Raw genomic sequence first — 24324 nt, 5'->3', positions numbered from 1 at the left:
TATCCAACCTAAACCTCCCCCACTGCAACTTGAGACTATTACTCCTTGTTCTGTCATCTGCTATGAGATGAGTCACAGCACTGTATCATAATACCACCTCTTCATTTGTAACCTCTATAGTGGCTAGTGAAGGTGTGCTGTACCTAATGCTTGCATATGATAAGAAGAAAGCCATCATAAGATGCAATAGAAATTCACCTGCAAATGCATTTTCTTTTCTAAGCAGTGTTGGGCTGAAAAGGTGGCATATTTCAAAGTCGTTGTGAACTATAATCTATTACATTTTAATGGTTAATTTCTAGCTTAGCCAAGAAAATAGTGCTTCCAAAGCTGTTTTAAGGTAGGTTCTACTTCTTAAATTTAAGTAGAACTTGCCTTAAAATAACTTTGAAAGTATCTACCTTTGTCATGCATTCAAATAGTGGGTAACAGTATAGAACTGACATGGTTAAGGAGTTCTACTTCTTCCAGTGGAGGGCAGTGGTACCTCTGTTTCTCAGGCTATGGGAGAGAGCTCTCCTGTCAGCTTAATTATTCCAGCTCCTCCCCTCCGCCCCCAAGCGAGCAGCAGTAGCTATGGCAACAGGAGAAGCTCTCCTCTATCCACACCAGTGCTTAAATCGGCATAAATTATGTCGCTCAAGGAGGTGGCTAATTCACATGCCTGAGCGACATAATTTATGTCGACTTAAGCTGTAGTATAGCCATAGCCTCAATGTTATTAAAAAGCACACTATCATATATTACATCGCATTTTTTTCTTTAACAGATTCCTTTAGCTGATGTTCTAGAGGTTACAAACAAAAACAGTGATCTTTGGATCAGGCAGAGGAGCCAGAGGGGAATGTTTTTGAGAAGACCTTGTAAAAAGAGACCATTTCCCTTGTCAACATCAGCACTGCAAGAAATCTCAGCACCAAAGAAATATTTAAAAAAAACCCACACACACAAGTCAGGCAATTCAAAGTTATTATTCATGCCACTGCTATAACATGGCTGCACTGCACAACTGGACATATAAAACCCAATCATAAACAATAAGATAACACTGTCTATACATGCTGCCTTTCAGGAGTTCAAAGATATTAATGTACAGGTGTCATACCATCCCTGAGAGGTAAGTATTATGCTAAATTTGCAGATGGGAATTAAGGCATACTGTTTAAGTGACTTTCCCAAAGTTTATTCCCTTTTCTCCCTCAGTCTGTCTATATGAACAGAACTCTGATCTCCCAATTCCCAATCCTGTCCTTTAATTACTAGACCATGCTTCCTGTTGAAATATTAGATAACATGAAAGATCACATATGTACTGCACCTCAGGGGAGAGTTATGGATGCTGTGGGTATCATAATTCTGAAATTTCGGATTTGTGTCTGTTCAAAAACTTGGCCATACCATTCCGGTTACACAGTTTTGTTTTACATTTAGTCTAGCCAGCATGTTGAGGATTAGATTGACAAACAGAGGAAGAAAGCCTCTTGCCAGTAAGAAAACAAGCACAACCAGGGGGGAAAAAAAATAAATAAAATAAAATAAAAAAACAAAAGCAATCCCCCACCCCAAAAAAATCTGCCATGTAATTCGAAGCGCACTAAGGGAATATTGAAGGCCAAGTCAAGACATAGTTTTTCATGTAGAGCTTGAGTAATTTGGCCCAAGCAAAATAGCAGGCTCTCTCTTCACTTTCACTGCTTTTGGCCAGGATACCTAGGAATGGACTGTTATATTCACATATAAGGGGGAGAGACGGGGTGGGGAGGAGGAGGGAAATGACAACTTTAAAGCTGATGTGAAGAGGAGGAAAAATTAACTGTGCCCTTATTTGCTCTTTATGATGTATAAAGAAAGCTTGAAAGGGAGTTTTAAGACTTTTTTTTCCCTTTAGCTTTAAAACAAAAGGAACAGCAAGTCTTGTATGGTTTTCCTGGAGAACTTTTTGGAAGACAAGAGGTCTATACTTGGTCCTGCCTCAGCAAGGGGCTGGACTGCACGACATCTCAAGTTCCCTTCCAGACCTACATTTATATGATTCTATGATCAACTGACTGTTTTAACAGAGGTCTTTCTTCCAAACTATTTGATGGGCGTTACAGTTGAATGAGTTTAACCAAAACAAGATAGATAATTTTTAGACAAGTCACTTTCCTTCTTGGTCACATTTAATTTTCTTGGTTCTATGATATCAAATCTACCAGCTGTCCTGTCACCCACAAAGTCTTCTATGAAAAACGGATTAGACAAGACCTGAATTTCTACTGTAAAATATCCAAAGGAGGCAAAAAGGAAAAAAAAAAAAAAGAGACTTTCAGGCCTTATTTAAATGTCATTATAAAAATAATCAACACCAATTTTTCCCCTCTGCAGATCACCTATAATTAGCCACCATGATTTCTAAAGCCAGTTGTTGCTATATGAATACAGAGAACACTATAGATAAGAGTAGTTTCTTGTGGCTAACTTATGTCCTGGGAGGAAAGTCTGTGGCTAATCCAACAGGCTAACAGTTGTAAAACATGAAGGAAGATGGAAATATTTACAAGGCACATTAAAAAAAAAAACCTATGATGCCCCATTTTTCCATTAGAGCCTAATAATTCTTTGTCTAGAAACCCAATATTAGGCCACACAAATGTCCGGAGACTTCTTTCAATAAAAGGGATTTTAACCAAACTCAGACACCAAACTTAAAACAAGAAGCCCATGTCAAACTCACGGTATGCTGTTGCTGAATCTCTCTCCTTCTGGTCTGGGCTGAGAAACATGGTGAGAGCAGAATACGGTACTTGGAATAACTACATAAAGAAAGAACACCACATAGGAAAGCATTACAGGGTAGCGTACTCAGTTCCTCTGATAGCCTGGAACAATGTGTAATTGGGCAAAGGAATTTGCTCCCTCACTCAGACTATAAGATCTCTGGAACAGGGATCATCTTTTTGTTCTGTGTTTATCCAACAATTAGCACAATCGAGTCCTGGTCCATGACTAGGGCTCCAAGGTGATACGATCACATAAATAATAAATAACGTACCCAGTACACCTTAGCTCCGCTTTGTGCTCCTTCAACTTCCTCCTTAAAAACCACTCTTCTTTCAGGATGCCAAAAACTCTTAGGGATTGTCTTCACCAGGAAAAAAAGCCGTGTTCTTAACTAACATAAGGTAAAATCCTAGTGAACACAAAGAATGCACCCTTTTTTCCTGGTGAAGACACTGCCTAAGGCTGTCTTCACGGCCAAGAAAGTCTTTTTGTTTGTTTTACAGCAAGATAACTACTGTGTGTTAGTTATCCCAAAGTAAAATCCTAGTGGCCAAAAGGCTCTGTAGTTTTTTCTGTGACGTAGCTAGGTTAGGTCAGCACTATAACCACACCACTCATGGCCACAGGCACCAACTTTCCTTGGCGCCGGTGGGTGCTAGTCCCCAGCCCCGCCCCGACTCCGCCCCCTCACTGCTCCTATTGGACCCTTCCCCAAATCCCCACCCCAGCCCAGCCTCTTCCCCGAGCGCGCCGTGTTCCTCCTCCTCCCCCTCCCTCCCACCGCTTGCCGTGCTAAACAGCTGTTTCGCGGCACAAGCGCTAGGAGGGAGGGGGGAGAAGCAGGACTCGGCAGCGCGCTCAGAGGAGGAGGTGGAGCGGAGGCGGAGGTGAGCTGGGATCTGGGGGGGTGGGGCCAGGGAGCTGCCGGTGGGTGCAGAGCATCCACCAATTTTTCCCCATGGGTGTTCCAGCCCCAGAACACCCAGGGAGTCGGCGCCTATGCTCATGGTTGGCCTTATGCAGCTACACTGTGGTAAACGCTACAGAGTTTTGTTACTACTAGCATTTCCTAATAGGAGAGAGTTAGTTATCTTGCTGTAAAATACATACCTTTTTGGCAGTAAAGATATAGTATAAATTCTCACCTCGAAGTTTTAAACTAAAACAAAAAATAACTTCCAAAATTTTGAAACAACACGTATGCTAAATATTCCAGCTCTAGCATTTATTCTTGTCCCTAGCCATCCTATTCTCTTTTGCCTATTTAGATGGCAAACCCTTTGAGACAGTGACCTCGCCTATATATTTATCGGAAGCATCTAATAAGCTTCCAGTGCTATGTAAATAAATACACACAACCGCCCTCTTTATAAGATAAGTAAGTAATAATATTCCTATTTTATTAAAGGGAAAACGGAGGCACAGAGATTAAACCAGTTGCCCAGATTCACAGAGCTGGTCTTCAGCAAAGCTGGAAAGAGAAACCAGACCTCTTGACTCCCAATCTTGTGCTTTAAACCAACAGGACTAGCCTTTTGTTCCTTTATGTGATAAAATAGGAGAGAACATATCTGGGAAGGACATATGGTACTCTATTCACGCAAAGTGCATACTTGCCTCTATTACATGTGGCAAATGTTGATGTTTTCTTACTGAGCTGTAACTAAAACCTTCTTTCTGACTAGTCCTGATGCCTTACGTTCAGTACAAACAGGCTTTAAAGCTGAAATCACGAATAGGATTTTATAAGGGTGGAGTAGATCTTTTCCTTCAAAAGACAGGGAATAAAATTCTTGCTCATTTAAACTCACTGTGGGTTTCTTAATGACAATCTATCATCATAGAAAATAACAAAGGAATTGAGCTTAATACTCCAACCAAAAACTGAAATATAGCAGACCCTTAAACTTCCAATGATCTGCATGAATGACAAAAGCCCAAGTCACTCAGGAGTTCAAGTATTTTGGTGGCCTGCAGCCACATTATGTTAAACTGCGATGTAGATGAGATTTAATCAGTTAAGCAAGATCAGGTCAGGTTGATATTTGGACAGAGAGCTCTCAGCTAGTGTTTTTCCAGCTTTTTAAATCTGCAGATTACTTTGTAACAGAGATTCACATACACACATGCCCTCTCCTGTGCATGTGTCCTCTCACAACCTGGGTCTTGTTTTGCACATCACCAGACTCCAGAGAAAATAATAAAAAAAATAAGGATAATCAGGGCTTAAATTCTCACAGAGTATTTCCCGGAGCCCCCCACAACCCACAACATGCTTTAAAAACACCAGGGGGAGCTGAAATATACAGCTCCAGCTGAATTTAAGCCCCGATGATAATGATAACAATAACTACATAAGAAGATTTTGGGATCTGTTCAAAAGCGTCTGGTGGTCCGGATTTGGCCCGCGGTCCACTTATTGATTACCCCTGGCATGCAGTCTGTCAGAAAAGTGCTTTGGAATCCACTGAAATGAAAGATGATACATAAATTACATATTGCCGCTAACCTGGTGTAAGGCCCCTTCATGTTAAAATCAATGTGAAGAAGTCAAGCCTCCCCATCCAGGGATATCCAAGAATGACTATTTAGTAACTATTTCACAGCTGAGGGCCTGATTCTCCATTGCCTTCCAAACGCAATAAGTGACTTACATACCTAAATCCCATTTTTAAAAGTAGTTTCGGCACTTAGAACTCTAAGTCTCACTGAAAGTCAATGTGCAAACTGGGTGCAAAAACCCCCAACCCACTAAATCAGAAGGCACATAAAGCAAAGCCAGAAAATGAAAGCATTTTATTGCTGAGAATGTTGTAAATCTAGATCTACTTACTGTCGTCAATGCTTGGAAAAGACAATAGAAAGTCAGGTACCACACAACTCTTCCCGCTACAAAAGGAGGCAAGTACCACATGAAGAAATAGGACACAATCGTGAAGGGCGTACACCCCAACATCCTACAATGAAGGACATGTTCATGTCACCTTAATTAGAAAGCATCTTGTTGGGTTGACAAAAAAAGAAATTAACTTTCCCAGCACCTACTTAAGCAATAACTTAATTTTGTGCAGTTTTTCAAAATGCTTTAGATGCACTATTTGACACAGTTTATATATAATACTATTCAGTCCATTAATGCATAATCAGCACAATTCAATACATAACAATATTAAATCATACTCCCCCAAAACACACCCCAGAGTTAAATAATATAATTAGTTAAAGAAAAAGAGCAAAGGTTAGTTATAATTAATGATGTATTTACAATTAACAGGAAAAAAAACCTGCATCCGCTATTATGGTATAACCACGAGGTCAATACTTAGTCCCACCACACACCCCGAGACCTTTACTGAAAAGCCCCACTGAGAACCAAGCCACATGGTCACATGTTATAACATGCTTCACCACCTGCCAGTACAAGCCTCTTTATTATCAAGGGTCTTTTTTTCCCCCTCCTGGCACCTCCAACTCTCCTCTCAGCTTAGCCTTTTCACTGCTGACCTGACATTTCAGTGTGATAGGTGAGAGGCAGCCATGCGTCACGTTGTAGAACTGCCTAGGACCTACGTTTGTCCATCCCTGTGAAATACGATTGTAGGGCCAAGCCTGCTCCCATTTAAGTCAGTGGCAAAACTCCCAATGACTCCAACAGCAGCAGGATCAGCCCCCTAATGAGTAAGGATGGTTTAAAAAAAATATCATGGAAACTTGAATTCAAGTATAGCCACTAGGCAGCAATATGCCAAGTTAATATAAGGCTATCAGACAAACAACACTATTTTCAAATTTCATTGTATCAAATGCAATTCATTCCCCACAGCATGACATGCAGCACCAGTGTTCTCCAGTATTCTTGCAAAGCAGACATTAAACAATGCAATTAGATGACCAAGGTCACAATAAAAATTCAAACAAAAGAGAAAACAGATTAATCCCTTCACAACAGGCCTATTCTTACTGTTTTCTCCTATTGACGTTAGGGGTCAGCTGATTTTTTTGCAATGGTGTATTGAAAAAGTGGACTACAAAAGAATAATGTAGGTAAATAGTTCAGCAAAACAATGGCTCTTCCACACTGCTCTATGGGATGAAAGGCAACACTGGGAGCTGAATGTGTAGAGTAGCAAGGAAAGTAGCCAGGTTCTGGTACTCTCTGCCTTTCCTGGTTTCTAGGTCACAGCTCAGTTCGCTCATACTGGGGCAGCCCTTGAAGCAGTAAACGAGGATGTGATGTAAGCATCCCAAGGCAATTAGGTAGGGGAAACTCACCCTCCCTGTCCCCAAAATGGTTCTTACAGCAAACTTTTGTGCTACTTCACAAAAATAACTGTCTTTCTTGTTTTTCCCCCTTCCTACCCTTCACTTTCCCTTCCCCATTCACTTCAATATTAATGCTTAAAGTTAGGCATGTGATTCAATGCCTTGCTGAATCACAAGTCTATCTGTGGTTCCTCCTGAAGGAAACTAATGTGTAACATTGTGCGTTAGTATCCTTTATCCCAGCACCTGCTCATTCCTTTGAAACATTACACTCCGTAAAAAGGAGACTACCAACATTTTGATGGCTTGTTACTGTATTAAATAAAACCTTAACCTTTTTTTAATAAAAAAATCTACTCCTTCTTTATTAAATACACCTGTCAGATGGGGCAAGGAGTGAAGTTTGCATAATTACCTAGTTCACTTAAAAAACTTAAATGGCTGTAATAATTTCACTCTACAAATATTAATCAAATCAAACCCCAAGAAAAGGTGTTTTAAGCTAATTAGAAATACAATACCAGGTCTTCAATGGGTGTAAATGGGCAGTGCTGTATACTATAGGGTAAAAGAGTTTTCCGTGATAATACAACATTAAAAAAATATTCCTCCAGAAAAACAACGGCTGTTTGACAAGCGTATTTTAAAGGCTTGATTAGATAAGTGAAGTGTAAGTGCAAGTTGTACACTAGGGAGTTTAATGCAAGGGGCTGATAAGTCTATGTGATGCTAGGCTGAGAGTCATTCTAACACTATTCTTTGTCCTGAACAGACAGTATTTACAGGATATAACAGAACGGAGAAATGATTCCGAAAACAGCTAATCCCACTGGGTTATTATAAAATGCACCCTACCTCATCATGATCTTCTTCTAGCTTAATTTTATTCATACAGTGAGTTTAGTGCTCGTGAATGAATAAAGTATTTTGATTTTTCAATTCAAAACAATTTTTCATTTGAAATTTTACTTCAACTTTATTTTAAAAAGGTAAAAAAAATAATTCCTTCAAACATAAGAACATAAGAACGGCCCTACTGGGTCAGACCAAAGGTCCATCTAGCCCAGTATCCTGTCTTCCGACAGTGGCCAGTGCCAGGTGCCCCAGAAGGAATGAACAGAACAGGTAATCATCAAGTGATCCATCCCCTGTTGCTCATTCCCAGCTTCTGGCAAACAGAGGCTAGGGACACCATTCCTGCTAAACTAAATGTTTTATTCAACCCGAAACTTTTTCAGTTCACTAAAAATTTAATTTTTTTCTTTTGGGTCAACTTGGATTTCTTTTTTGTTTATTTGTTTTTAATTTTCCAATTGGCCAACAAACTGGAGGGGGGCTGGGGGAAGAGAATCAGTTATTTGCACAGGTCTAGTCACTAACTCAAATACTCTGACAGTAGTTTCTTTGAATCTATGAGACTGAAATCAATGACAAAGGCAAAAGACTCCAGAATCCAACTCAAACCACAAAGGGGTTTGGTCAGATCTGGAGGTTCAGATCCTCTCCCACCCAAATTCCACAGGATTTTGGATTTGAGGTTCCAGTTTCGGCCCATCTCTAAAAAATTGAGTGGTTTCTTCAGGGAGCTTCCAAGAAAGCCGCTTGTTGTAATTTTATGGATGTGCAGCTGAAAACAGGAATCATAGAATATCAGGGTTGGAAGGGACCTCAGGAGGTCATCTAGTCCAACCCTCTGCTCAAAGCAGGACCAATCTCCACCTACATCATCCCAGCCAGGGCTTTGTCAAGCCTGACCTTAAAAACCTCTAAGGAAGGAGATTCCACCACCATTCCAGTGCTTCACCTCCCTCCTAGTAAAAAAGTTTTTCCTAATATCCAACCTAAACCTCCCCAACTGCAACTTGAGACCATTACCCCTTGTTCTGTCATCTGCTACCGCTGAGAACAGTCTAGATCCATCCTCTTTGGAACCCCCTTTCAGGTAATTGAAAGCAGCTATCAAATCTCCCCTCATTCTTCTCTTCTGCAGACTAAACAATCCCAGTTCCCTCAGCCTTTCCTCATAAGTCATGTGCTCCAGACCCCTCATCATTTTTGTTGCCCTCCGCTGGATTCTTTCCAATTTTTCCACATCATTCTTGTAGTGTGGGGCCCAAAACTGGACACAGTACTCCAGATGAGACCTCACCAATGTCGAATAGAGGGGAATGATCATGTCCCTCGATCTGCTGGCAATGCCCCTACTTATACAGCCCCAAATGCCGTTAGCCTTCTTGGCAACAAGGGCACACTGTTGACTCATATCCAGCTTCTCGTCCACTGTAACCCCTAGGTCCTTTTCTGCAGAATTGCTTCCTAGCCATTCGGTCCCTAGTCTGTAACAGTGCATGGGATTCTTCTGTCCTAAGTGCAGGACTCTGCACTTGTCCTTGTTGAACCTCATCAGGTTTCTTTTGGCCCAATCTTCTAAGCAGACAGGAGTATTCTATCCATACTAAAATCAGTCTCATTTGAGAAAGGAAAAAGCAAAAACAAAACAAAAAAGGTTTAATTCAATGAAGCCATTCTAGGATTAAAGGAAAAAGGAAAAAAAAAGGAAAATATTTTCTGCTTACCAAGGCATAAGCCGGCCAATTTTTGTCCATTTACTTTTGCTAATAAAAAAGCCAGCAACAGGATCAGTAACTGCACCCCAGGCTTTGCCAATGAACAGCACCAAAGAGGCATGAAACGGAGTAATCTGAAAGTATAGACACAGTGCTCTAAACAAGATCCATCATTCAATGAAACAACATAAACAACTTTCCAAAAAGAATCTCAGTGTTTTATGTAAAGTGTAGTGATAGCTCACTTACAACACACATCGACTACTATTAAAAATCATGAATAACTAGCCCTCCACCATCAATGCGTGTTGCGAGACAACAAACTAGACACTGAGATACAGGCACTACGCAGGAGAGAATGTGTGTGACGGGGAAAAGGCCAGGAGAGAAAGATCATAGGTGAATTTAATGCATGGAAGAGGTGTCAGCAAGACAACACTGGAGACTGAAGTCTGTGGTTTAATCATAAAACCAGATACAGCAGAAGTAGAGGTAAGGTAAGCTTCTCCCACAAGACCCCATTTCTAAATTTCTGCTCCTGAGCTGGAGCAGACAAGAGTATAGTTCATTTCCCATGCCCATTCAGTCCTTAGTATCTCTACTGAGATTACCTATAAGAGTGCCAACTGGTGCTAATTGTGAAAGTGGTTTTGGCATGATGGGCTTATTTCTACAAATAACTGAACTGTGACTACTAGAGTTAATATTCCAAAATAATACTGTTTCTTCTGAATGCTTATTCTGTATTTTCTGTACAACATTTCTGTATGCAACTTTTTTTCCCCAACTAAACCTGAGTAAGATGAATTTGGATAACTTGGAACACATCTAGTTTGTTTGTTTTTTTAATAACAGTTGCAGTTAAGGTCACAAGTGAATAATGTAAACTGTTACTTAAAATCCAGTATATGCCAAAGAACAGAAGAGAGCACATTGGTCAAATGAAGCACATTTTAAAGTTTTCCCACATTAAAAAAAAATCAAATGGAAAAAAAAAGAAATTTACCAAGCAAGTGTGTATTTTTCAGATTATGATTAATTATGTGGGATGTAGTCATTCCTACATACACCTCTACCTCAATATAACGCAACCCGATATAACATGAATTTGGATATAACGCGGTAAAGAAGAGATCCGGGGGGGCGGAGCTGCGCACTCTGGCGGATCAAAGCAAGTTGGATATAACGCGGTTTCACCTATAACGCAGTAAGATTTTTTGGCTCCCGAGGACAGCGTTATATCGGGGTAGAGGTGTATATCTGTACTGAGTGCAAGAATTCACATATAAACAACAGAGTCATGGAGGGTGAAAGAGAGCAGGGGACACCTGAGGTGGGATCTGCTGTAGTTACTCTAGCATTTCCTTGTCACCAAGCTAAGTGACTAGAGAGTCATTTCAATATGCATATCATCGGTTTTGCTAAGCCATGTTGCTTTAAAAAACAAAACCTTTATTGAGACTGGAGCTGCCTAACGAGACTGCCTACAAAATCTTCTGCTGTTCTCTGTTTCAATAGGAAGGGAAGAGCAAAGACAGACAAAGTGAGGATAAGGTTTGAAACGTCAAGGATATACACCATGATCTGTTAAAGGCAGACACTGCACACATTTGCAGTGCATGTCTCATACAAAATTTATCCCAAGCTATGTTAGAATTAAATCATAGCGATTGAAAAATTTAATATTAAATAAGAGCTGGTTGAAAATTTTCCATCCAAACTTTTTTCCAACAACAAAAAATGGTCTTTATTCTTAAACAAATTTATGCAAATATTTGGGTTTTCCCCCTTTGAAAAAACTGAAAAATGTTCCCCCCAACTTAAAAAAAAAATTTATTTCTTTTGAATTTTTTCCACCAAAAATATTTACTATTTTCCATCCAGCTCCACTAGATAACAGCAGGAGAAACGGATTTAAGAGGCACGGAGGAGGGATAAAAGGTATAAACTTCCACTGAAATTAGAAATGAGATAGTCAATGAGCCAAAGAGATACAGATACAGGTGCTCAGATACTATGGTGATGAGGGGCACACAGACAGCTTCAGATGAGAAGGTTCATGCACTGGCATTGCTCAGATAACACAATGGGTTAGCAAGGAAATTAATTCTGGACTAGGTTATAGAGTGTTGAAGGGAAACTTGGAGAGATTATAAACTTTCTAGCATGGGATCTATCTCTGTATACATGTTTGCACAGTGCTTACCATGACCAGGGCCCTAAATGCAATGATACAAATATTAAAATACAACAGGGACCAATTCACACCTGCTTATAAGAGCGTGCAATTCGTAGTTCCTTACAGCAATTCTGAATTTGGTCCAAGGTTTCTAGGTGGTGAGGGATTATATACATACCTAGATAGGTTATGAGGGTAAATTAGATGGATGGAATTCTAATGGTAAAATTGAAGGCTGCAAAGGGTTAACTCTGAATGTTAATTTCTTGGGAATGGCTCAGATTGAATATAAAAGATTTCGCATAGTGGGCTTCATAATCCCACAGGAACAGCACAGCCGGGATTTGGAAGAGAATGGCTCAATCCTCTATGTGGGGAAGAATTCCATGTAATCCCTGTAAAATGAGGTGTGTGACCCCTAAAAAGTTGAGGGGAGGGGGAAAAAGTGGAGCTCAGACCTTTGCTGGAGAAACTGTGGAACAAATGGCTCCTTTCTGTTTATTTAGTGGGAGTGACAAACAATTAAACTAATAGGGACCAGATAATCAAGCACTGTTACCATCCACTCTCGATACTATTATATTTATCAAGCATAATTACTAAATACGTTTTGTCACTAAACTCAAAAGAGTTTTAACAGGGGCTGAACAATTAAAAACAACAACAGAATATAGTTTAAAAGGTATATTAGTTGAATTATCTTAATATTAGATACAGGAAAATTAAGTAGGTGATGACATCGTAATTGAACAAAGTTGGAGCCAGAAAGCACTTTGCACATTACTTACATGTGCTATATCTAACAGGTAGATCTGTAGAAAAAAAGCAGTGGCACTTGTTGCAACTTGGTTTGGAGCACCTCCTATTGCATAGCATAATTTGCTGCAAACAGAGAGTCTGTCTTCCTGTCTGAGCTGAAACAGAACAAGAACAGACAAGTTAAGAGAAAATGCAAAACATTAAGAATAAAAGTTTCACAAGTTTATGGTTAAACTCATATTCAGGCACTTATTTAAGTGATCTGAAGTTCAGCATTTTCATAGACGCTGAACATCCAGAGACCCCACTGACTTCAATGCTCAGCACCACTGAGAATCAGACTACTGGTTGCTATTCCTTACTTCAGGAAACCAAGTTTGAACACTGTGATTCAGCTTTCAATGCCTGTTCCAAGTTACCAGAACTGGAGTCCAGGTGCACTGACTTCCCGTGAGCTAATTCTGAAAAGCACACTTTTTACGGGCTGCAAGTGGGCATGGACCATTCAAGTGCAGTGAGTCCATGAACACATGATAAGAAGCAATCAGGCAGACTTTCTAGAGTATTGACACTATCTATAGGGCAGCTCCTGGGTCTTGGATGACTTGCTGAGGATCGGTGTTATCTCTGCCCAAGAATGAATTATTCAGATGGCAAAATGTTGAGTAATTATCAGATATCAATTTTTTTTTGCTTATATATGTATCTATTCTTTCAGACCACAAAAATCAATAAATAGTCTCATATTATTCTACTTAGACAATATTCAGAGAAGAGGGATGGTCTTTCAGTTAAGGATCTGCACACAGACTCAGAAGGTCTGGGTCCAGTTTTTGAATTACAGGACGGTTGCAGTTCTCTGGGCCCCCTTACTTCTTCTAGGGCAGGGGTAGGCAACCTATGGCACGTGTGCTGAAGGCAGCACGCGAGCTGATTTTCAGTGGCACTCACACTGCCTGAGTCCTGGCCACCATTCTGGGGGCTCTGCATTTTAATTTAATTTTAAATGAAGCTTCTTAAACATTTTAAAAACCTTATTTACTTTACATACAACAATAGTTTAGTTATATGTTATAGACTTATAGAAAGAGACCTCTAAAAATGTTAAAATGTATTACTGGCATGCGAAACCTTAAATCAGAGTGAATAAATGAAGACTCAGCACACCACTTCTGAAAGGTTGCCAGCCCCTGTTCTAGGGGCTACCGGACTTCTGTCTTGTGACCCCCTTGCTTCTCACTACTATTTAAATTAAAAAGCAAGCTGCTTGACATTCAGGGTCCCTCCAACTTTTTTCTCCATACTGTGAGCACTGTTTGGGTCCAATTCCTCGCTCTGCCACAGAATTCCAGTGTGACCTTGGGCAAGTCACTTAACTTCTCTGTGCCTCAGTTAAAAAATAGGCAGAATGGGTAGAGTTCTGAAAAGGATCTAAGTGACTTCAGAGCCTAAGTTCCATTGCTTTTCATTAGGAGTTATGCGCCTAAATCACTTATGCGCTTTTGAAAATTTTACCTGAAGATACTTGTCCATCTTTGTTGAAGCACCTTGAGATGTATGGATGAAACGTGCTAAGCAAAAAATGTACCTATTAGACTGAAAGTAACTGGCAGAAAAATCAAGGAACAGAATAAGTTATTGTACCCTATTATAAAAAATAATAATTCAGAGACAAAGTGTTAGGAGTCTAATAGATGAAAGATAACGGGTTTTCATAGGGGAAAATGCCACATTATTGGCAAATGTTTCTAAAAACTCTGATTTACTGTATTAGTGTTAGCTGAAAACATAGGTGGGAAATATCCACACGCTAATCTCAGTATAGAGTGCCAGTCACCATGGGGGCCACACACTAAGATCCTGACTAAAACTATTTCTGAGAATTCTAACTGTTAAATTCAATCCCTCTTTAAAAAACTGTTGATCCTTTACAAGTTCCTTCCAATAGCAATGGTAATCCTAGGTCTGCCTTGGTTGCGGCCAAATATCTGGACTGAATGCACATAACCTCATGCTTCCACTGCAGTCAGATTAAGATAATAAAATGACGAGGCTCCAATAAAATGCTTTATTATTCTGATATGTATTACCTATTTCTCAAAGCATTTTTAATGTATCGTTTTTTTTTATTATTAGGTGATAGTGTACTTACTGATAAAGAACTAATGGACAACAGAATCTTTCAAGATCTGGCCTGGCTCCTTTGAACTATTCTATATAAATAGGTGTAAACAAGTGTATTAGTTTTATGAAAGTCCTTTGTTTCTGAGTGATGTCTATACAGATAAAGAGCAAGATCTCCATGTACAAATCACCGCTACTGGTCTAACTACATCTCTGACTCCTCTTTGAGTACATACACCTCTCACATCTTGGGCCTCAAGCTATCATCTCTCTTGGAGTGGAATTACATGATTCTTCCACTCTCCGACCATGCCTTGAGCAGCAGTCCCGAGGTGCTAACCATGATTACCTCAGCAGGGGATCCTGTTAGGTATAAGGTTCCTACCTCCCCTCCTCTCCCAACACAGAGAGCATTAGCGTCCGGGTGGCATAATCTGTTCCCTTAAAAGACAATTCCTTTCCCTCTGCTTCAGAGAGAGTGTCCTTTAAAAACTGCTCAATCTTTTTCATCACCCCCCTGCCCAGAGACTAAGTCATTTTTTATTGTTTATAGCCCTCTGAACTGTTGGCTCGCAGCACTTGCAACACAGTTGTGTTAATCTGGGCTGGAGCCTGGAAGTAGTCTATCATCCTGTAATTTCCCACTAAGTATTTCTTGGGAGGCTGTTTGTCAGGATCCATTGTGTTGCTTTCCGACATGTTTTTCCAACAGCCCCCATTCAGCTAGACCAATGGATTAATTCACTTACATTGAGTTATTAGACTTTCCCATACAGTAACTTCACCTCACTGACTAGGTGACATACCGTATTAAAAATTATTATATAGCAGTTCCAGTCCACCACAGTTAATATTTAAGAACTTGAAATTAGAATAGTTATATTACATTGTGAAATAATTAGCAATAAATAAAAAAATGAGACTTACAGACTTGAGCAACTCTCATTTCTCCAGTCAGCTTCACGGCTAGAAAGTTAAGGATCTCAATACTTTTACATTTTTGATTAAGAAGTCTCATTGAAATTCTACTCACCTTCTAGATACTGCTAGGCTGCTTGGGTAGCATACTTACAGATCACCTTCAAGCAAAGTTAACATTTTTGTCTCAGTAGCAGTTAATGGAGGCTTTCACCTGTGACTAATTTTGTTTATAGCTATGTATGCCATTGCTTGAATAAAAAGAGCGGCTGGAATCTGATTATATTTAGTACAATATCACTCACTTGTAGAGAGTTTTGCAGGTTTAAAGCTCTGCTCAAACAATTCTCATCTATCCTTGCAAGTAATAAGCCACATGACAGATGAGGAAACAGAGGCAGAGAAGTTAAATGACTTGCCAGAGATTCAGTAGGGATTAGAACCAGGTTTTCTGATTCCTGTGCTCATTCAACTAGACTATGTTGCTTCTCATAGCCTTAGAAAGGGGCAATGGTGTTTGAGGCAGCGAATCTAGTGGTGAAAGTAAATGGCTGGGAATTCCTAAATTCTAACCATTTCTCTAATGCACTCTGTGCTTTACTTTTCCCACCTGTACAGTGAGGATGCTACTTCCCCAACAGGAGACTTCTTGTTTAAGAGTGTTGTAGATTAAGGGGAAAAAAAAAGTTTGGAGCAGCATGCTGAGATGAACACTTTTGAAAGTCTCATACTCGGGGTGCAAATCCCCCTCTTTATATTTAATTTTCACTAGAGATTTAATTGGCCCCTGACACTTGAACATACAGTTGTGCATTACTACATGCTTAAACACTGCAAAGATTTGAAACTGTAAGCCCACATTGAACAGCCCAAGGGATTTATAATGGGACAAAGGATGGTCTTTTGGGTAGGGCTCTGCCAGACTTCTTCAGTGGCCTTAGGCAAAGTACTTAACCTTTGAGCCTCAGTACTCTTATCTCTAAAATGGGAACAATAACACTTCCTTTCTCCCACCCTATGTGTCTTATCTATTTCACAGAGGCAGGGACTGTGTCTTACTATGCGTTTGTACACATGCTTCGCACAATGGGTTCCAGATCTTGGTTGGCGCCTCTAGATGTTATCGTGATATAAATATATTGTTTTTATAAAGGACGAACTGTATTAGACATTTTCTTGTAGAAAGGCTTAGAGTGATAGGTCTTTACAGGACAGAAAGCTGGATTTTTTTTAATATTGCCTTTTAAATATAAGAATAAACTGCAAGATTCCACCCTTGATTGCCCATTTGAAATTATTTCAACATGCACTTTCACGTTTTCTTCCATACTGGCTGTATGCAGAGAAGAAGCTCCCTGCAAAAATGCACCAGGCCACTGCATTATCCTCTTTTAAACTCACCTATGATGAGCCACCTGCGAAATACTTGACAGTGGTTAGGCAGCTGGGGTGCTGTGACCACCGCTTATTACACTATTGATAACTGTCTCACTGTTATCTTATGCCCCACCCCTATCTATTATATCCACCTATTGACTCATCTTAAACTTAGATTGCAAGATGTAACAGGCTGGGATCAAGTTTCAGTTATTTGTCGTATGGTGCCTAACACAGTGACCCACTGGTCTCCAGGAATTAAGTGCTATGCTTGTCTCAGTTTTCTTTTGTCAGCATTTTAAACTGCGCTCCACCTCAGAGGCATTCAGTCCCAATTTCTCCTTGTATTTGTTTTGCCATTCTGGGCTGTGACATTAGTGGTAGGCTCTGATGAATTGCACCCAAAGAGGTTTCTAATTACTCTGGCATTGCTGAACACAAATCATTTATTGCAAGAGAATCCTGGGTTAGATTTGGCCCTTTTGCCTCACCATCACTGAGCCTGCTCATACCCAAGGCACAAATCAACATGATAAGAGGGTGCAAAGCCTGCATTCCAGATCTATATGAGAGTCTGTTACAAAGGTTTGCAAGCACATGATTTTAAATCAACGTTACTTTCATCCTTCCTTCCCTTTCTCACCTTGTTTGTAAATGCCACCCATTCATTGCTTCTTATCTCAAAAATTAGACTCTGGGTTCTTCGGAAGAGGGACACTTTCTATGTGTTTGTGCACTGCTTAGCACAATAGGGCTCTAATTCAATATGGAGCCTTTAGGCACAGCTGTAATAAAAGTAACCATAATAGCTCTTAAACCCAATTTTTTTAAACAGGAGAATTAGCCATTCAGTAAGTTCATTCTTCACTCATGATTTTTTGGATTGAAAGAAAGTCTGGCTTGCTTTGAGAGATTCTTTAAGTTGTATTTGAACAAAGTTATTTAAGTCTCAAGTTGCTTCTACAGATTGTTTCAGAAGCAGGGCGAAGAGAGAGAAAGCTCCAGCCTGAATATTTATTTTTAAAAATGGGAGTGAGGGGAAGAGGAGGAAGGCAAGAAAGATTGAGCTTCTTTCCTTATTATCTTCAGATCCACTTTGAAACCTTGCACTTACTACAGTAGAGTTAAAAACTGTACAAAATACAATAATGAAACAATCACACATATCTAAGTTGAAGCCAGGCAAATTCAAACGGGAAATAAGGAGTAAATTTTTAACAGTGAGAATAATTAACTATTGGAACAATTTGGATCATGGTGGATTCTCCATAACTGACAATTGTTATATGAAGATAGGATGTTTTTTCTAAAAGATACACTCTAGGAAGTATTTTAGGGAAGTTCTATGGCCTGTGTTTATACAGCAGGTGAGAATAAATTATCACAATGGTCCTTTCTGGCCATGAGCTCTATGAATCTAAGGTAAAGCAAGAAGGTTTAAAACAGAAAATGAGTGCTTCCACTTCTGAAGTAGAATGGTGGATCAATGGTGGATGTTTTTTAATTTAGGTAAATTTGAAAGTCTCTCTAATATACAATAGTGTCTTTAATCTTGTAACTGAATAACTACATCTCATTTTCTTGGGAATTTTACTTCCTTCACTAATATGAACTGAAACTGAATAGAATATTAGTAATAAGTGTTTGTGGGTTCAGAAGACAACTAGCAAAAGCAATCCTGTGCAACTAGAAGAAGATATTTCAGTAGCTGGATGGACTGCGGCTGGGTGTATACACATTTTGTCACAAGCTCTTCTTTATCAAGCAGGTCCAGAACAAAACCAATAGTGGTTTAAGAGGAATGGGAAGGGATAGCAGCAGCTGAGACTTTCAGATAGTTTAAGTCAACGTTTATCTGATTCAACATGATGAGAAACTTTCCCAGTATAATGATTCCCTCCAACCCTGTCTCTCAACTAGAATTTAACTCTGCAGATGAATTTGCAGAAATTAAAGGGATGGCTTTTTCCATTTTGATTTTTTCCCTTTTAAAAAGTTGTTTTTTTCAGTCTGGATATGGCATATTACAAAGCTGTATATGGTGTTACCTATCTGATTCCAGTTTATAATGTATTACGGGGTAAATATTTAAGATGACATTTTAACGCTGCTATCTTCTGTGTAGCAAGGTTGATATTTCAGCTTTAACTGCATGTCTCAATTTGTGTGCTTAATTTTTCACACCGGTAATGGAACAATAGGCCCATTTTTAAACTGAATGCACATGCTCATATCTATGTAGACAAATGCACACAGGCAGCAATTTAAACGGAAATATTCATCTTCTTTTATAGCTATTGCCTCCCTGGAAAACTGTATTCTAGGAAGATACAAATACATCCTGGAATATTGTTAGAGCTCTCAACGCACACTTCTCCAACCATATACTACAAACAACATAGTAAAGGGGTTCCCCCCAAAATTGCACCCTTCGGTCTGTAACTCTTGTTCTGTTGCAGGGGAAATGTGCTCACAAAGAAGATGGATGAAAAATTACTCCATTCCCCCCCCCCCCCGTAACTATTACCAAGGAGTGAGAGACACTGGGCATTTTGCTCCTGAAAAAAGATATTCTGAGTATAGCACAACATTAAGGGATAAGGGTGAAAAATTTCTGTGGAAACACTTTGAAAATATCTGAAGAAGAGCTCTGTGTAGCTTAAAAGCTTACCTTTTCACCAACAGAAGTTGGTCCACTAAAAGATATTATTACCTCATTCACCTTGTCTTTCTCATATCCTGGGACCAACACTGCTACAACACTGCAAACACTGAAAATATCTAGCATTTGGGGAAATATGATCCATGCTAAGAAGAATACATATCTAATCTATCTCTATATATCGTGTTCTCTCAAATCCCAGTGGATAAAATATCTCTGACATAAAAACCACTCCAATGCTGCTTTCTGTTTGGTGACAAAGTTCTCAGTCAAAGAGGCATCTAGTGTTTCTGATACCCCCCGAGGAGGTGCTACCTCAGAAGCTGCTACACAAGAAGTTTATTCTTGGAGGGGCAGGAATTTAGGAAAAGTAATAAAATTACACCGGGGCAAACAAACAAAAAAAGAGTCACCGTTCATTGAGGATCTATCTGAGTTTCGTTCACATTGCACAGGGCGGGAGTCCAGCAAAGAGGATGATCACTGGAACCCAGTGATCAAGCATCTCAGCCGGCCAGTCCCTATTGCGGGAACAGCACCCCGCGAGCCGGAGCTCCTGGATTATTTCTAGGACACTGTAATTAAGATTCTCAGGGAGGTCCCTGGCGAACTCGTTCAGGGGCAGGCGGGGGAAAGGGCCTGGAGCAAAGGGGGTCGGAGCACTGCAAGCCCAGCAGCCCCGAGGGGCGATGCTGGGGACCCGACGGGCAGTCACAGCCGCTCACCTCTTCTGCGGACCGCCTGAGCGCTTGTTCCTGCGGCGGCTCCTCTGGGAGAAGGGTGGCCTTCGGCGCCGCTTTCCCAGGCCCGTCCCCCTGCTGCGGGGTGTCCCCTCCAGCCCCGGCCATGCCCCAGCAGCCGCCGCCCCCCAAGCCGTCCGCCGCGGGGCTTTTCAGCACCTGTCAGCCGGGGGGCGGGGCCGGGCCGAGCTCGTAGCGGCTCGGGGGCCCCTCCGCAGCCATCTGAGGCGCGGGAGAAGCAGTTAAGGGCCGCAGCTCCCTGGGGAGCCTCGGTGGTTGCTGCTCCTGCTCCGCCACTGGCTGGAGCCCGAGACTCCCTGCAGGGTCGCTGCAGTCAGATCCCCCCTGCTAGCATGCTCCGGGCGCGGGAGGGAGGAGCTGCTGCTGCAGCCCCAGTGCAAAGGTGTCCAACCACCCCCAATGCGGCGGAGCTGGGAGGGCGCCTCCACCTGCCTGGCATGCACAGAGTCGTTCCCCTGTAAGATGCCCAGGCTGCATCTCGCAGCACGGATCAGGGCGGTGAGCAGCACGCTTTGTTTGGACACTTTCCCCAGCAGAGCTGCAAACCCTGAGCCACGGGGAGAAGGCGCTGCGTTGTTCTTCGCCTTTAAGGAAGAAAAAAAATAAATAAACTCTCTCCAAACAATTTGCAAAATTAAAAGTCAGACTTTATTTTACTGGAGCGCCGGACTGCACAGCGCCAGCATTTCCTGTACCGTCACATGGACGGGGCCACAGAGCTGAAATGCTAACTCCTTTCCCAATCCCAGTGCTGTCCACGAACGGCAACGTTAGGGTGGCACGACCCTGGATTTCAATTTCATCTCGTGCGTCTTCGGCGCTGCCCGCCCCGTATTTGTTTAAGTACAAGTTTTAAAATCGTCCCACGTGAAAGACCCTTTTCTGAGAGAACGTGCCCCTGCCGAGGCTCTGTAGCTGAGCCACAGACGTGCCAGAACCCAGGGTTAAATTGCTCTTGAACGAAGGATCGGCGAATAAGAATGCCCAGTTCCATTTTTCCCCTCAAACGGAGTTTACCTTAATTTAGTTTCAAATATTATCTAGCGCTTAGTCTAAATATTTATGATACTTGGGCTTCAGGGGGCCGCCTGTACAGCTATATTGTTTTAAAACGCTCAGGATCATATTACCAAAATAACTTAAAAGCCAGATCAGACCCATATTCACTCACAAGGTAGGTATAAGAAAAAACGCCTGCAGTGTGTGCCTTTATATAAATAACCAACCCATCCAACAGCACCATTGTTAATTACAAGGTGGCTTTTTAGTTGGCTCTAACACAGCAGATGTCTGTCAGCACACCTGTTTTCGAGCAATTGGACAATCAAAAATAGTCACCGAAGGCTAAAACTTGGCATGGGTGTTTTAGCGCCATATCAACGCTATTACTCCGAGGGTGAGGGTACTTTTCGAGTTACTTATTTTGCTTCTGTACAACACATTTTCTATAACCAATTTTGCTCCCCTAGGGGTAAAGGAATAATCTTTCTGCTTTGGGCATGAAACTAAATGTATGGATTAGCAAAGCTTTGCAATGGTTCCTCCAACTAGAGCCTTGGAGTGGATTAGTTATTTTCAAAGAACTTCAGGTTGCAGATGCAGCGTAAGGCTCACTTTCCCCCCCCCCCCCCTTTTTTTTAGAATTAATAAAATAGGGACTTCTTTCCCCCAGAAATATTCATAAACCAGTCCACATGTGCAGCACCTGGTGGCCAGACTGATTTTCAACAGCTCAACTACCGTAATTATTTAATTGAATTCTCTAAACGGGCTCCCTAGCTTTAGAACAGTCATAGCAAACTAAGAAATAATTTTTGATATTCAATCCCTCTGCAACCTATATTGCCAAAAATGCTTGTAGTAGCAAATTTTTATAATCTAATCTAAAGAACTAGGCATTTCAAAGAACTACCTAGACAGGCCAGCATGATTTCAGACAGTATGATTTATTTTTCATTCACCCAGTCAAGTTTAGGCTACAATTTCAGTTTCATATTTAGATTCTGGTTCAAAATCCATTGAAGGCAACAGAAGTTTTTTGGGGCTTTGGATCAGGCCCTTAAAATTCCTTGCACTGGAGGTTTATAACAGATGGTAAATTTAGCTAGTCTTTATTTGAGCCACTCCACCAGCATTTCTCACTTGTTAACCTGAATCCAAAGCTTGTTCTAGAAACAGGCTAAACTAAGCAAAAGTCGAGTGCCCCATTTAAAAAAACCCAGCACATGAAGCAATTTCTAATTTAGTTTAAAGTGTTTCCAGGTGTTGAAATACAGAAGCAGGGGAATAATACACAAATGCAGGTGTCTGACCTCATTTTCAGTTTCTTGCTTAAATTGTACCTGTATTGCAGGGGGGAGAGAGGTTAGAGTATCTTTCAGTCATTTTGCTCTAGGCCATTTTGACTTTCCAAATTATGTTAAGGCTTTGGATTCACAAACAACCATCATATGTGTACTATTAAAAGTCTTTTTTGCAACTGCAGCCACAATCATTGTTTCAAGAAAATGCAGATTATAATCCATCACTGAGCCAGTAACCAAACAGAGATATTCTAGTCTTTGTAGGGAGTGGTAACATAAAAGTGAACAAATATTGCAAAATAGTTATATACACAGCTCCTTACCCTATTAGCATGTTTTTGGAAAGAACAACTGCCTCCATTTAATCTGATTTTGGGTACTTAAATTGTGTTGCACTAACTCTTCTTACTAAATGTCTACATTGCATATCTATTTCCTTTCCTAAACCTGAGGAACTCAGAAGCTTGTCTCTTTCACCAACAGAAGCTATGAAATATCTTTTATTGTACTATACACATGCAGGAGCAGGATACTGCTATTTAGCGGTGTCATGCACATTCTATGTAATAGAACATTGACGTTTGATAATCAAACGCATGCATTTTCCTATACAGTCCTACATTAGAGATTCAGATGCATTTAATTTGATAATCCTGTGTCTACTGTACTCACTATTTTTTATTTTAAAGGAGTGCACCTGATTTCATAGAATATCAGGGTTGGAAAGGACCTTAGGAGGTCATCTAGTCCAACCCCCTGCTCAAAGCAGGACCAATCCCCAAACAGATTTTTGCCCCAGATCCCAAAATGGCCACCTCGAGGATTGAACTCACAATGCTAGGTATATCAGGCCAATGCTCAAACCACTGAGCTATCCCTGCACAGTTAAAAAAAAAAAAAAAAAAATTAGGTATATCTCCATATATATCTCCTAGAACTGGAAGGGACCCTGAAAGGTCATCAAGTCCAGCCCCCTGCCTTCACTAAACAGGACCAAGTACTGATTTTGCCCCAGATCCCAAAATGGCCACCTCGAGGATTGAGCTCACAACCCTGGGTTTAGTAGGCCAATGCTCAAACCACTAAGCTATCCCTGCACAGTTCTTATCAGGATTGGAATTATTAGGATAGTTTGCATCCAAAATTCCATTTTGTTAGAAAATGAAAGGAGAGTGGTTTTAGAACCCTTATTAGCATCAGGGTCAAAAAGAGAATACTTGCAACTGAACATTCCATGTGCTGTCTGTGCTAACAGGAGTCAGCAAGTGAAATTAACAGTAAGCAAAACTGAGACATACATTTGTATTATCCAAGCTGAATGAAGAGCAAGTAATTAACTTCAGTAAGTGGTGCAAAAATAAATTTGTTTAAAAAAAAAAAGTAATTTTTAAAGATACATTTTTTTAATCTGACTCTCCCTTGAATGAGTATTTGGAAGCTAAATTTCAAACCATACCACTCAAGTTGTCTGGACAGCTTCACACACCTCAGTATGGGTGATGTAGCAAAAAAAGCAGGTCATCCAGGGTTCAAGAATTCTTGGATTTATGCAGAACTAAGGTCACTGCAATGCCGTAATCTTATATTTCCCCCCAAAAAAACAAACCCTCTCACTTAACTGTAGTGAATAAAAGTATTAAACCAAACA

General features: G+C 40.6%; 1 protein-coding gene across 1 annotated transcript in view; it reads right to left on the bottom strand.

Annotated features, from left to right (window-relative positions):
* MFSD2B (MFSD2 lysolipid transporter B, sphingolipid) overlaps positions 1–20544 on the bottom strand; it is a 57376-nt gene extending 36832 nt beyond the window's left edge. Inside the window, exons 1-5 of the mRNA XM_054024569.1 lie at positions 20338–20544; positions 12561–12686; positions 9603–9727; positions 5597–5720; positions 2717–2795 (exon numbers count right to left, since the gene is read on the bottom strand). Of these exons, the coding sequence (XP_053880544.1) occupies positions 2717–2795; positions 5597–5720; positions 9603–9727; positions 12561–12686; positions 20338–20460 (577 nt within the window). The 5' untranslated portion in view covers positions 20461–20544. The remainder of the gene's footprint in view (positions 1–2716; positions 2796–5596; positions 5721–9602; positions 9728–12560; positions 12687–20337) is intronic.
* Positions 20545–24324: the final 3780 nt, after the last annotated feature.

This window comes from Malaclemys terrapin, chromosome 3 (assembly GCF_027887155.1).
Source record: "Malaclemys terrapin pileata isolate rMalTer1 chromosome 3, rMalTer1.hap1, whole genome shotgun sequence".
Taxonomy (NCBI): Eukaryota; Metazoa; Chordata; order Testudines; family Emydidae; genus Malaclemys; species Malaclemys terrapin.
The sequence above is the reverse complement of the archived record's forward strand: the minus strand, read 5'-3'. Positions and strand labels throughout refer to the sequence as shown.